We start from the raw sequence: 15,375 nt of genomic DNA on the forward strand, positions 1-15,375 counted from the left end.
TCCTGGTGAAAGCTTCTGGCATTAGTGAAATGGTCTCCTGGTGAAAGTCTCTGGCATTAGTGAAATGGTCTCCTGGTGAAAGTTTCTGGCATTAGTGAAATGGTCTCCTGGTGAAAGTTTCTGGCATTAGTGAAATGGTCTCCTGGTGAAAGCCTCTGGCATTAGTGAAATGGTCTCCTGGTGAAAGCCTCTGGCGTTAGTCCGTGGTTTGCCTGGGGAAAGTGCACGGTGCTGGCTGTGTGTGGTCTGACTGACTGGCTCTCCCTCCCACAGATGACAGTGTCTCCACTGGACCTGGCCATCACAGGAACTCGCTAGGTGAGCGGTCTCGTGCAGGACTGACTGCACGTTTCTCTCTGCAGCAGTCTGACATTACCTCCATCACAGCCCAGTCCAGTTTGCTGCATTTCAAACATTCCAGCATGGCCGAGATGTTATTTGTGCAAGAGAGGGATACTTGGGTGCTCACCTATTGAAGAACAGCAGACAGACGTCAAGATTGTTAAACAAGCAGTTTAATTGCATCATCTTTATGTGGTGATGGTAGATCGTCAAAACAACAGCGAAATGGGCAGGAACTGTGACACATCTGTAGGGTGGCCGACTCTCGATCAAACTGAAATCCGAGTAGCCTCATTTATAAATAAATTAAATAATATCAAAACAACGGAGAAATGTCTTATCCAGTAACCTTAGTGACTGCAGTGGAGTTTTTAGAGTTTGGGTTTGACAAATGATCATGTGTGGGTTAGATAGCGGAGGAAGTTTGTATTTATGAGAATGTGGCTGCAGCGTTTCCTGTCTTTAATCGAGAGGAACTGAAGAGCTATACTGCAGGCTTCAAGAGGCTTTGTCTCACGAGCTGTTAGTCTGGACTTTTTCAGACTAATTAGTCCAGTTGGATGCCTTTAACGATGAGTCACCAGCCGGGAGAGAGATCCTCAGTGTCTGCCGACCCTCGGTGCTTGACCTGCTGGGTCAGCCCAACTTCCGCAGCTTCTACAGTCTTTCTACAACCAACAGTGTCCCGCAAACTCTCAAACTCTGGGTTGAAGTTTTAAATATGGTAACAAAAAAAAAACATACACACTAAAGAAAACATACACAGAATCCCAGTTTCTCGGAGTCCTGCGAGATGCTGAGATAGAATCTCATGATTGTCCTGGTTAAGGCCTCAGAGCTCTGATTAGTTCCTGTTGCATAGGAAGGCCTGGCGGGCTCAGGGCAGGGAAAGCAAAGTGATGTCATGCCTTTATTTAGCAGGCATGCCTCACAGGGGCGGCGTGTGCCCCCAGACATTTGTTTTAGGCCCCTGGACCAGGACCCCGAGGGGCAGTTAGGCCCCAGTCCCGGAGGAGGGGGTGAGCAGACGGACAAAAGGAGAACTGTAGGTCTTTGTGGGCTTGGGGTGGAGTGAGGGGAGGGGATGTGTGTTCATTGAGTCATGGGTACTCTGGGACTCACCATCTATACTACCTCCTCTGACCAACGTAGCAGAGTGGCTTGCCTGGACACACTGACCCTCTGTGGCTCTCAAATTGTTTTACTGACACTGATGGGAAAGCAAGGAGCTTCTATTTACACACTTTCACTCACTTGTTCTCTTGTTCATTCACCCGCTTCTTTGTTCACTTACTCATTCACTCAACAACTCCATTCTTTCACGCTTTCCCTTGTTCGGTCAACCAGTACCACCTTCATTTGCTATCTCACTAACACATTCATGTATTCATTCAATTGCTGTTTCGTTCTTTAATCAATTAATTTATTTATTTATTCACTTCATCAAAAAAATACTAATTACCTGTGGAGTTCATAATGCGTGATTTTGGCTGTCATATATTACATTCTACAGGTGTCAGTTTTACATACAGTATCATACTGTAGCTAGTTGTACAAATTATCAGGTGTAAATGATGTATTCCTAGTCATACTAAATTTATTGTGCATGATTGTATTATCATGGAAAACATTAATGGTTTGTGAGGTAAACTAACCATTACAATCCATACTAACACACTTAGCTTAGATTTGCTGAACCGTTGACTCAGTTTTATCACACTTGATAGGTTGCTTTCCTTTTAAGAAGGACTTTCCTTTAGCTTTAGCACATTTCCCTGTTTTGAGTTCACTGCTCCGTTATCAAATGTCAGACAGGAAATTAGACAGAGGTGTTAAGCAAGGCTTCACTGGGCTTTTTGCCTGAAGTCAACACTTCAGTCGCCGGCGTGTTGGACTCTGTGATTAATTAAGGGTCTGGCCCAGGCCTGCATGAATTTCCCCTGCTACTGCCACCTCGACTCTGCAGGGATTTCCCAGTGGTGAGGGAGGGCCTTGGGTGGACGGGGCAAGACAAGCCTGCTTCAGAGGTGATCCTCAACTCGGATTATTATTGAACAGACATCCCCTTAATTTGCTTATCGTGTTGTAATCCAGGCTCTAGAACAAGCAGGACTGGGTACTGTCATGTGCCTCAAAATGCAGTGTGCATCCTGACACTGGGATTGAAATGCTATACATATCCTGATATAAAGGTCGCTATACAATACATATCACGATATGGGGGTCACAGTGCAATACATATGCTGATATCCAACCAAGAAGAACAAAAAGTTAACAAAAGCCTTTGAAGTTGAATGAACCCCCACACAATACATTATAAACAAAGAAAAGGGGAACGGGTTAATCCATTATTTTGAATGCACTTAGAACAGCTCTTTGTTAATTCAAATAGACAAGTATCATGGAAATTAATTTAAAAAACTATAAACATATTGTATCTATACACACATAGTGTGTATGTACAGTGAGCTCCAAAATATTTTTTTCTTGATTTGGCTCTGTATTCCACAGTTTTGGATTTGTAATCAAACAATTCACTTGTGGGAAATTCTCATCTTTTATTTATGGGTATTTTTATACATTTTGGTTACACCATGTAGGAATTGCACTGCTTTTTATACCCCCCATTTCAGAGTGCCATAATGTTTGGGGCAAATGGATTCACAGGTGTTTGAATTGTGGAGTCGAGCCAAATCAAGACAGAATTCAATCTGATAGTAAGGTTCAATATGCATAAGGTTTAGATACAACAGGGCTGACTACAATCAAACCTGACTGTGTTCAATCAGTTGAATCTAATTATCAATTAAATTTGGTTATTTGATTGAGTAACTAAGGGGGCAACTACTTTTTCTCATGGGTGATATAGATGCTTGATTAGATTTTTCATTAAATAAATGAAATAATAAATTTAAAAATGTGTTTTGTGCTCATTTAGTTGCCCTTTGGCTAATATTACATTCTGTCTAAAACCATGCATTGTGAGAAATATGCTGTAATAGAGGAAATCAGGAAGGGGACAAATACTTTTTCATGGTACTGTAAGGGATGGAATCCACCCATTGCCAAGCAAATTCTCAGCCAACCACACAAGCATTCACTTGGAATAATTGTGGCGATCAAAGCTGTAGTTCTTCTCATAAAAGTTGTTTATGCACTTGCTTTACAAATCAGACCCTGAACCAAAGTCAAAGTTTCAAATGTCCTGCCTTTCTCAAGAAAACGATAACTATTTTACAGAGATAACAAGGATAATAGAGACGAGGAACAAACACAGATGTGTTCTTACAAAATGCTTGGCAGGTTTTCCACATTTTTCTGGTGGGTTTGCAAATCTAGACCCGGGACAAGAGACGAAAGTCTAAGTCTAAATTCTCCTACCTTTGAGCTTGGCTGAATATAATACCATTCTGTTCCTGGATTGGTATTGGGTCAATAAAAGCCTTTCTTTTATCACTGAAGCATATTGGCAAAAGGTATTGTGGGATGGGCATAGCCAAGGTTGTCTGCTGCTTTTCTCTCAGGGTCCTGAGTTCTTATGACTTGTAAAGACTTGTAAACTACGTTGAATCACAACCGATAGAACTTGGGGGACGTCATGGGGGACAGTAGAACCCCCATGGTTTCAGGCTCATTCAGAAGAGCTTCGTCAGTTCTGTATTGTCACCAGGGCACTCAGCCCACATCAAAGGGCTCATTAAATAACATCATCCTTGGAATATTCCCAGTTCTCAGGACCCATCATCACACCTGTTCCAGGTGCTTCTATGAACAAATAGTAACAGAGTTGGACTCTAGAATGACTCCAGAAATGGCTATTTTTTTTTTGCATTAGTTTAAAAATATATCTTAGTTATAACGGTAAATATTGGGCTTGATTCTCTGTGTGCTGGCAGAGCTTTTTCCACAGTGCTATTTGCCTGGCGGAGACTCAGACACTGATGTAGGTCTGGCCTTCTGCTCTCTGCTCCAGGGCAATCCAGCACAGGAAATTCACAACTCCGTCAACCAGATTTGTTCACACCCTCGTTTACCTCCTTTTTTATTCTCTCTCTCTCTCTCTCTCTCTCTCTCTCTCACCCTTGCTCTCTCTTTCCCTCCCTCTCTCTCTCTCTGTGGCTCTCACTCTCCCTCTTTTTCTCATACACACTCTCTTATTCTTGCCTTCTTTCCTTGTCACTCTCTTTTTCTCACTCACTCTTGTTCTTTCATTCTCTCTTTCTCTCTCCCTGCAAAGACTCTTTTTTTTGAGTTTGTTCTCATATATAATTCAGAGTCTACCTACGAGCCAGCTAATTGGTGTCTGCTGTCCCTAGACTTCCTGATCAGGCTTAATAGAGGTTATCGCTTTGAATACTGAGGAACACCTCTTTCATCAGCCTCGCCAAATGGGATTTCAGAGTAGAGAAGGAGGGTGACACACTGACATTGTTTCAGCCTCAGAGGGATGCCGACACAGTTTCGCTTCTCTGTCTCAAGCTTGTTCTCCATCACAGGGGCTGTGGATATTGCTGTGATTAGTTTACACAAATAAATTTAAACGGCAGATATGGCACCACAAATGTATTTTTGGCAAGAATGAATAATATCAGAAGAATAAAACTTAACAGATAACAAATATATTACTGCCACTTTTTATTGGAATGTACCCGTTCATCAAGTTGCTTTTTATAATTGTGTGTTTGCCATTTTGAGGGGGTGGGGGCTTGATTCAAGTGCAGAATAAATGGAGGGAATTCTCAATATTTTTTTGTAAATTTTTGCTGCCGTTACCATGGAAATGACACTCTCTCGCGTTTTGTCAAGATGCTTGTTGTGTTAATGGCTGTGGCAAATTGCATTTCAAACATGATTACCTGATTCAGCTAATATGCTTATTAGATATCCTCAGAGCTAAAAATGTTAGTTCATGACTTCCCCATCAGCTTGATTGGTCTTCTTACAAAGCGTTTTGTAGCAAGAAGATGAACAGGAGGCTGTTTTGAATGATGATGCAAGTCTGTTGCGCTGATATTTATTTGTGATGTCACCATCGTCGTTCAAATTTCCTGGGACACTGAAAGCAGCTTAATTCTGACCTCACTACCCTGGGTGACTTACTTTGCGCACAAATTTAATGTGTTTAAAACAACTCAGTATTTTCTGAGACAGTTCAGTCAGGTTATAACAGTAATAGAAGCTGCAGATTGTGGTTTCCAGATATTCCACACTTGCCGATAGTATCCTTTTTGAGTATTTTTGAGACACTTGTTACATGTTGCTCCATCCCAGCACTTTTTGGTAATTTGTATTTGTCCTAATACTGTAGCTTATTCTTCTGCCTAGTTGGCTTTGCAGAGGTTAGGTCTGAATAGTGTTCACTGTGTGAACTAAACTGTGTTCTTGCCTAGAAATAGCTGTACAAAATAAGTATTGTACCTTACTGAACCTGTGTTTAGCAGTTGTCTATGACCATGAAATGCACTTTTTGTACGTCGCTTTGGATAAAAGCGTCTGCCAAATAAATGTAATGTAATGTAATGTAATGAGTATCCTTTTTGCAAACACGTTGTTCAGTAGCTTTCTGCCACTGAGTTCAGATAACAGGATATTAGACCTGAACGCACCCACACTTTAGTTAATCTGCCACAATTTATCTGACTCAATATCACAGTCTAATAGAATGCAATTTGAAATAACAGTTTGAAATAATTTTATCAATATCATTTTTTCTTTACTCAAGACACAAGGCTGAGCTGTTGTCAGCTGAAAGTATATTGTACTCATGTATTCTGAAACTGGACTGTGGCACATAGTTTCATGCAAAATCACTTCATCCTGTCAGGTCATGCCACTCTTTAAGAGTTCTTTAAGCGCTGCTTTGCATTGCTCTGGTTTTAGTGGTTAATGATCAGCTCAAGAGCACTATATTTGGTTTCCTGCACGGCTTCATCTGCAACTGGTCTTCACAGATGGTGCTTTTTATAACAGAAAAGACGATCTCTCTGCCATCTCACTGTTTCTCATATAAAGAAAGGGAGGGATCTAAAAGGCACATTTAAGCTTGTGATGTGAAGTAGTCTTTTAATCAGGCAGTACCCTGAGGATGACTGCAGTGCCAACAAGACTCTCCAGTAATGGGTAAAATCCATCAGATTGAGGATTCAGCCTCCTGATCAGCTTCTTGATGTGTGCCAATCAAAGAGTATTGTGGGAAGATTTGCAGGGGGGATGTTTCTTTTTGGCTATTTGAAAAATGTGATATTTTTTAGTGCATGCACAAGAAAGCTAACAAAAGCAGCCCAGTTAAGCAGGCCTTCATGATGCTGCAAAATCTGAATAAATTGATCAGTGATAAACCCAAAACATTGGTGTGCCAAAATCATATGTTTGATACATTGTTAAGAAGCAAGAATGCTTCTTAACAAAAGTGAGCTGAGCAATAGCAAACAACCTGGTAGACCACAGAAAGCCCTTGTAGTGGGTGACAGAATACTTTCAGTTGTGAAGAAAAAACTATTTTCAACTATCAAACAGATCAAGAACACTCTCCAGGGTGTAGGCATACATGTTTATTGGAATACTATTATAAGACTATGTCAACAAAACCACAGAGGGTTCATTGCCAGATGCAAATGACTGGTAAGCCTCAAGAACAGAACAGTCAGTTTAGAGTTTGCTAAAAAGTATATTAAAAAAACAAAGTCTTATGGACAGAGGAGACTAATATTAACATGTACCAAAGTGATGGAAAGATGAAAGTGTGGAGAAAGAAAACTGCTAATGATCACCAGTGAAACATGGTGGAAGTAGTGTTATGGCTTGGGCTTAGTGTATGGCTGGTACTGGAACTGGCTTACTTCTCTTTATTGATGATGTGATTGCTGTCAGCAGCAGCAGGATGAATTTTGAGTTGTACATACACGTCTTGTACATACACCTGCGCAGATCGAACCAGATGCTTCAAAACTCATTGGCTGGTGCTTCACCTTGCAGTAGGTCAAATGAACCAAAACACTGCTGAAGCAACCAAATTCTTCAGGGTCAAAAAAGTGGAAATTGTTTGACTGGCTAAGCCAATTGACTGACCTTAATCCAACTGAACATGCGTTTCACTTGCTGAAGACCAGACTGAAGGCAAACATCTCTAAAACAAACCAGAACTGAAGATGGCTGCAGTACATGCCTGGCAGAGCCTCAACAGGGAAATTAATTAATTGGTTGTTTGTGCCTTGCAGTGTAGCCTCTGTAGTTCTGTTCATGAAGTCTTCTGCAGACAGTAATCACTGGCACATCCAAGCGTGGCTCCTGAAGAGTGTTTCTGATTTGTTGAACAGGAGTTTTTGCAGGCCTTTCTGCATTATTGTGAGAATTATTCAGTCATCAAGAGGTCTTTCTTGGCCTACCAGGCTCTTTGCAATTACTGAGCTCACCAGCGCTGTCTTTAATGATGATTTTGGTACACCTATGGTTTGGTCTATGTGTCTGAATTTTTTTCTTATTTCTCAGCTGGGGACCTGGGTTTGTAGCCTGTTGCCATTTAGTGCAGTGGGTCCCCAGTGAGCTAGAGGGCACTTTCTCAATGGGCCAATGATCTGGAGAATCTGTGTTGACGTAGAGTAGAAAACCAGGGACACAGCTGTGTCACCAGTTGAAAATAATTTCTCCCCAGAGCTCTATTTATTTATCTTGCAAAACCTGACTGTGATGCCATACTGAATAACATCATAAACTATTGGTGTAATATCTTGTTATATCCCCTTTAGTCATTATAAAATAAAGTTTATTATTAAAGATGGCAGTAGTCTAGAGCTGGCAGTCTAGCAGTGGGTTCCCATGGTGTTGTTTGTGTATCATGGCTGTGTTTTGTCCCAGGGCTTTTCCATAGGTTATTCAGAAAAGTTCAGGTGACTTTGATTCTTTGAGGAAAAGGAATACCTGCTACAACCCTTAGTGTTTCTGACTGTGTGTCACAGAAATACCCAGTGTGACCCCAGTATGCACCGCTGTGTGACCTCTGTGACCCCTCTGTGTCCCCAGATGATGAAAAGGCTCTTAACTCCATCATGAAGGACCTGGCAGCTTTGGGTCGCTGCTGCAACTTCAGTGGCAGCAAGCCTGAAACCAAGGCCCCGCCCCTCAAACAGGTACGCTTCTGCTTACCCACAGTCCTCCCTGCTCTCCTTTCCATTGTCTCATGGATACCATGAATGGGAAACCTGCTGAAGACCTGACCATCCTTACGTACCCCTGCCATTCAGGGGTGATGATTACCTCATTGCCCGATGAGTCAGTACTGCATTTTAACCTCTGACTATAAATGGTCAGTGGAGGGTTCTGTGAAAATTGAAGGAAGTGTTGCTATATGACATAGCCAACAAGAGAGCGCTTGTGGCGAGGTACTTTATTTTGGTTTGATTTTGCGTGGGGCAGTAAAAAGGATCTGAGCAGTGTGCAGAGCTTAATTCCAGGGAATTTACCTCACTCTGCATTAAAGCAGAGGCATGTTTCCATTTCCTCATTTGTGTCTTGGTAGAGTTCTGTGTGAAGCCAACTTCCCAATTATTTATTTTGATGCAGAAAAAAAGTGATTTAGAATGGTTAGGAAGGCATTTGGATAGAACTTCATTTTAACAGAGCCACTCAGAGAGTGGCCTGCAGAGAGTTAGCAGGAGCGGGAGGAAAAATTGATCGAGATTCGTCCCAGCAGTACAGCATGAACTCATAACCAAAAATCTCTGTGATACATTCCCTTGCTGAACTCCAGATATGAGCCTGAAACCATGGCAGCATGCAAGCTGAAAGGTGACTGGAAGCTTGAGTGTATTTTCTGCTGTTATTTCGCATGGTTCTGCATGATGCACTCTCCGCCATCACCTGGGATGACGAAACCAGCTTAGTTCTGAACTTTGCCTGAGGCAGAACTGGCACAGAATTCACTCACCCTCTACCCATGACAATTGTCTCTTCTTGCCAGGTGGCCTAGTTAAGGGCCCCTTTAAAACCAGAGGACCCCTCCTTTCATCATAAAATGAGAAGCCTGTTTGTAATTATGTGTGCATTATGTAGCAGCCCCAAAATATTTGCGTCATTAATTCCGAGTTATCAACCATGCAAATCCATAGTTAAATTGTTCACACATGCGCACGTATACACCCACACACACACACACACACAGAAGAGTAGTCATACCCCATCTGGTCCACCTCCAAGTGGTAGTAGTGTTACATCCTTTCTCAGACAGAAAAAAAACAGCCAAGTTCACACAAACAGTTTGCAGACCTGAATGCTTCTGGAACAATTGCTTTCGGACAGCATGGCAACAAAGCCTGGTTTTAATGCCACCAGTGCAAGCTGTGGCGTTCTGCCTCATGGTCACCAAGGATTCTCTTTCCACACTGAAACTGCTGTCACGTGAGAGAGATCCCTCATGTTTCAAAGGATCTCAAGTCCAGAAGATTTCGTTCTTTTGCAGCAGTCCTCAAAATACTGTGTTTTCTGAGTAAAGCTAGTGTGAAGCCCACAAGCCCTTTTGTCTTTAGTGTTACATTGCTATCACCCCTGTCTGCAGGCAAGGTTTCTTTTCCTATTGCATGACCTCATACTTACCTACCCAGGTGAAATGTGACTTGTGTCCCAAGTTCATTTATGACTACAGACTGAACATTTTAATGGTTTGAGTTGACTCCTAATTTTTATGATCACAGAAGACGTGCTGTGAGATCCTAAGTCCTCAGGGTGATTTCCCATTCCTATCGCTCTGCAGTTCATTGTGTGCTATATAAATAACACAGCTCCAGGTTTAAGGTCCACGTCAAGGAATGTGCTTTTATTAGCATTTGACCTTTGTCCTTTTCATTCCTTTTCCACAAAGGAATTTTGCCCTCCATTTTTGATGCTCTAGTCCTCGTTTTCCTGTTTTTCTCTCGTCACTGCTATGGAAACCATAACATTGGCTTTCGGGTTTCAATACACAACATTTCCTGACCTTGAAGCACAAATCAGAACATGTCCAACACTCTTGTATGCATTCACACATTATGTGCTGATTCTTCTTTTTTGCACCCTCAGGACTTGCGAATAAAGTTGGAGCACGAGAAGGAGAAAAGGTGAGTTGGAAGTTTCCCTTTTTTTTTTTTTTTTGTGATAACAGAGACCTCATGTGGGTGAGAGCAGATGAAGCTGATAGCATCATGCTGCACATAGAGAAAGCTGAAAAATACAGGGTCATTCAGTCACTCAGCCATCGATTGAGTGGAGGCACTTTACAGGCATGGGGAGAGGAATAATCAGACAGCGCATGATTGACAGGTGGGGAACCCATCAGGGAGTGGGAGTAGAAAAGTCCAGACTGTATTCATTCTGTACTTCCAGCAGACAGTTTGTAGTAGACCTTATGGCCAGTGTTCTAAGCTTGAGTAGAGGTTTTCTCAGAACCTGTGAGGTGAAAAAAGGCAGAATGTTCCTTCATCAAGTTAGGCTGCTTTATGAACCATTTGTTTCCACCCTCGTATAAAAGTATGATGAACTTCATTTTATTCTGGAATTTTCTGGATTGTTTTTCCTGAGATTATTCATCGGCATGTGCAACGTCATTTGGAGGTTTCGTTGAATATTTTTACCATTCCGAGAGCCTGCATTGTTTTATTCTGAAATGAGATACTATGCTTTGGAATGCATGATGGATCGAGTGAATGCAGATGTCGGACTAGTTCTCTGCCAAACCACCCAAATGGCAGATGTGGGAAACTACAAGTCCTGCTTTTACTCTATGCTGCTGTCCTGAATGACAGCAGACACAATTCACATCTAGATTGTCCCATGCAACAAAGCTGCTCCACTGTGGTTGCCAAAGGTCCTGGCTCATCAAAAGAACCTTTTAAACTGCTCCTGGTCAAATGATGTGTGCTCTTTCTGAGGCCAGATCAGATGACACTTCTTCAGATGGCACTTTGTGAATTAATTGGGAAGAACCGTGTTCAGTCTGAATGTAGACAGGTTCAGGCAGGGGGATGACTGCTTCCTCAGAGGTGAAGGCCTTTAAAAACATCTTGGATGTGTTGACTGGTTTTGTGAAAACAGCTTTGTGAGCAAACCAAAATGAAAACAGTCCCTGATTTGACTGAGATCCCTTTCTGTTGTGAGCTGAAGCACTGAGGCGGCACTGATTTGCATGTGGCTGGCGAGATGGAGGTCCACGCGTAAGATGACATCGCCGTTCGTTAAGTAAATCCGCTCAGGCGAGCTGCGGAGACGGAGCTGAAACGGGCTGGAGAGAGGGCCCTTTCTCAGGGGCTCTCAGTGAAAACCGACAGCCAGGGGAATGTCGACTCAGAGCATCAGAGGCCACAGTCCTAATTGGACACAGTCGACAAGGCATTCGACTTAATTCTGCAGAACTGAAGTGGGCAGAACGGGGAGGAGGGAAGAGGCTCCACGCTTTGAAGGGTCGCGTCCGGGGGTGAAAAGGGCAAATGGCTTCGTTATCTTGTGCCGCCTTCACACAGGAAGGAAGCGCGTCTCATTTGGAGGGCCCCCCTCTCCTCAATGCTGCGACTGCTGCAGTCTACCGCCTCCCACCAAATAAGGGTATAAATGATGACCCTCCTGTTCTGACCAGATGCCACTGAATGTTTGCATTCTGTACTAAGAATTGTATCACTGAACGCAGGTGAGCAATGAGATTCATTTAGATATTGTGGAGATTTGATTAGAAAGCATTTTGATTAACAGAATATCCAGCCCTGTCCATCTGTCTCATGGGCAGGCACATTCATAAAGCGTCTCTGAATAGGGGTGCTGATCTAGGATTAGGTTTCTCCTGGACCATACCCTAACCTCCTCCATTGTAAAGAAAAAGGCTAAACTGACCTTAGATCAGTGGTCTTGCTGTTGCTGTATGAGTAATGGTGCAAGTTTCTGAGGTTTTCTGGGTTAAGGGAAGACGTTGGGAGTGTGGCAATGCTGCATGTGGGGACGCTGGCCTGTGTTTCGGTGAGCCGAGAGCAGAGGTGTAAAACAGCTTCCTGTAGCTTTTCTACTGTTCCACGACCTTAAGCGTTCCATCAGCCCTGTGCCCCCCCACCCCCCCCCACCTCCTCGAGACTGCGGGCTGGCAGGCGTTGTGACGGGGGCCCACGCTGTCTGTTTGGGGGGTCATCGCTCAGGGCTAGCAGCCTCTTTTTACAATTGCAGGCCAGGACACTCCTTTTCCTGAGCCTCGTTAATGACCTCATAGCACCGTGAGCTCAGCCCAAACTGTCAGTCACTTGGGTCCCCTGCGCTTTCGTTGGCTAATCTGTCTTCACAGGCCACTACTATACTGAGCCCTGTTTAGAACAGAGACTACTCAAATGAACATAGAAACCCCAGTCAAAAACTTGGCAAATGCATGTACAGTGTAAGTGTAATGCATGGGTTATGTTTTCCTTTACCATTAAATGGTAAATACGTAAGAGAGGACATAAATTACTTTATTAACTAATGCATTACTCTGGATATTGTGGAAAGAAATGACCTGGTTCAACCGCTAACTGTCTACAGAGAATGCATAATCCCAGTGACTATAGCTACTGCGTATGGTTATAGCTGTGGTTAGAATAACAAATAGATCTTTTTCTTCATGATAGATGTTATCCAGGTTTGGGCTCACAAGATAACAGTACAGTTCAGCTTGTTATTTATTGCTTTGCACAAAAAAAAAACCTGCATTGTTTTCACAGACCAACAAAGTCGTTTTATAAAAATATTGAACTGTGCTCATTGCAAATAAATGCGTGTCCCACAATGAAGTTTTTCCTACTCCAACCTTACCCTCCGCCTAAAAAGTGATTTGTCTCAGTGATGTCAGAAAAAACAATGCTTGAGGGAACCTCCCGTGCAAGATTTGAACAGGGATTAAGTGTTTCCCCACATATTAAAGGTTAAGATGGATGACTGCTGTAGCCTAGCACAGGTGAATCTGGGAGCTATTGAATTCCATTGTAGATATAGAAGAGTCAGAGATGTAGGATGTGCTGAAGCTGAGCACACATGACACAGCCTGACGTGAGTCAGGAAGTAAACAGGAAGTGATGCAAGATGACCTGTTAGGTCAAGATAAGAGCGCAGTTGATCTGGGAACAGTTTGATAAGGGGCATCAGGGTGAGCAGGCAGATTTTGTGTCAGCAAGCAGTCATGCTGTAGCAATGAAAGCCCAAAATTTGTGGACCCAGTGTATGCACCAGGAGTTCTCAATCGTGGTCCTGAAGGCCTGTTGAGTCTGCTGGTTTTCAGTGTTGCTCAGCACTTAATTTAGAAACTAAAGCCATTTGCTACTCGATAGACTCATCTTATCTGGTTTCTTAGGTCAGATTTGATCCGATTTTAAAGTGAAAACAAAAAACCAGCAGACCCTGCAACTCTCCAGGACACAGTTGGAGTACTCCTGCTGTACACTATACAAGTCTGTTATGAAAATGCACACAGCCCCTTGAAACAAGGTGGCTGACCTCACCGTTTCTTTCCCGCTCAGGATAATCTTATGCCAGCGGCCCCTGAAGCACAAAGAGCTCCTTGAGAAGGTGACCAATGCCTTTGGACAGAATATGGACTTGTTCTACGCTGATAAAGAGGTAGAGCTCTCACCCTGGACTGCCCAGAGAACCGCTTCTCAGACTGAGAATTCTAGCTAACGATGGAAAAAAATATAGGGCTGCAACACCAGAATAGCGCTAATACTACCGAGTATATTTAGAATGCAAGTTTTAACATTACTTGCTGTCAGATGACCTACTTTGCCAGTGATTTATGTGAGCTGTGCTCCAGTTCAATGGAGCATGTTGTTGTGACTGAACTGACAAGACCAACAGTTTGATGTTTGAGTGGTAGGCAACTGGAATTAAAAACGTGGGTTTGAATTCAAGATATCACAGCTCCATTTAACACAAGGTCAAGTGCAGTTGCTTTACGCTTTACAGAGTCTTGCATTGTGGCATGAATACACTCACTATTCAATTTGACTGACCGCGAGCACTTCCCTTAATCTGAGATTCTTCGTGGTGTGAGGTCACCAACAAGGCCTTTGTTCAATTTGTAAACCTCTACGGTGGAATGGAACCAAGGACAAAGGGGAGACCCAAAGCAGTGTGGCACTTTCCGATACAGTTTGTGAGCTGTGTGAACAAAATCAGTACAGCCTTTTTCGTCGCTAAGGAACTAGTGATTGAAGGAGAATTGTGTAATTAACCCCAGCTGCTTTCTGACAAATTGAATGAAAATTAATTTTGCATGTCATCACAGTACAGTTTGCAAGTGAGGCTAATATACACCATTCACAGAGACTAGTAAGCTATTAGCTGACTTCTGTAACCCAGCTGATTTTCAAGCTTCAAATTCCCTCAAGGTTTTAAGTATATTGGTAATAACTATGATATTAAGGCATACTTTAACAAGTATATTTTGGTTTCACTTACAATTAAATAAATAACGAATTGGATGGTGGGGCATCAGCTTTCCAATTCACCTTCGACACTGTTAAATACTCACTCATAAAAGTTGCACTGTTACCAGTGTTACTTGCAGTGTTACCAGAAAAAACTGACTGAACAGAGGCGGGGATGGCTATTGTAAATAACAGGCCATTGCCCAATAAATTGGACATTTCTCAGTATTGTGTGGGACATTTCCCCTGCTGAAAGTGCTCCTTGACATCTCTGAATCAAACCCAGTCTTATTTTCAGGGTTTATGTATATTCCCATGTCCTATAAGATTAACTGTATAATGCACATTTACACAGGATATTGAGCACAAGCGTCATTTCAAGAATCCCACCTCTAACAGGATTTGAACCTGCAGCCCCCTGCTTGTACATCCAGTGCCATGGTCTTGAGTGGTACTGGACTCAGCCCCTCTCTCTGTCCCTCAGGTCCTGCTGCCTCTTCAGTGCCAGGGGGATCTGGACCGGGCCGTGCACACCCTGGACCGAGCCCCAGCCTCTGCCAGTCTGAGAGTCCTGGTCAAGAGTCCAAAGAACCACGTGAGCCACATCATTTGAACGTCTTGCATCTGCTGA

The 15,375-nt window shown here is 42.9% G+C and overlaps 1 protein-coding gene across 3 annotated transcripts in view; it reads left to right on the top strand.

Moving 5' to 3' along the window:
• LOC118233621 (mitogen-activated protein kinase kinase kinase 3-like) overlaps positions 1 to 15,375 on the top strand; it is a 49,254-nt gene that overhangs the window by 13,818 nt on the left and 20,061 nt on the right. For all 3 annotated transcript variants that reach the window (XM_035429428.1, XM_035429430.1, XM_035429431.1), the window contains exons 4-8: positions 274 to 318; positions 8,362 to 8,468; positions 10,393 to 10,430; positions 13,836 to 13,935; positions 15,229 to 15,339. In XM_035429428.1, coding sequence (XP_035285319.1) covers positions 274 to 318; positions 8,362 to 8,468; positions 10,393 to 10,430; positions 13,836 to 13,935; positions 15,229 to 15,339 — 401 coding nt within the window. The remainder of the gene's footprint in view (positions 1 to 273; positions 319 to 8,361; positions 8,469 to 10,392; positions 10,431 to 13,835; positions 13,936 to 15,228; positions 15,340 to 15,375) is intronic.

This window comes from Anguilla anguilla, chromosome 8 (genome assembly GCF_013347855.1).
Source record: "Anguilla anguilla isolate fAngAng1 chromosome 8, fAngAng1.pri, whole genome shotgun sequence".
Classification (NCBI taxonomy): domain Eukaryota; kingdom Metazoa; phylum Chordata; class Actinopteri; order Anguilliformes; family Anguillidae; genus Anguilla; species Anguilla anguilla.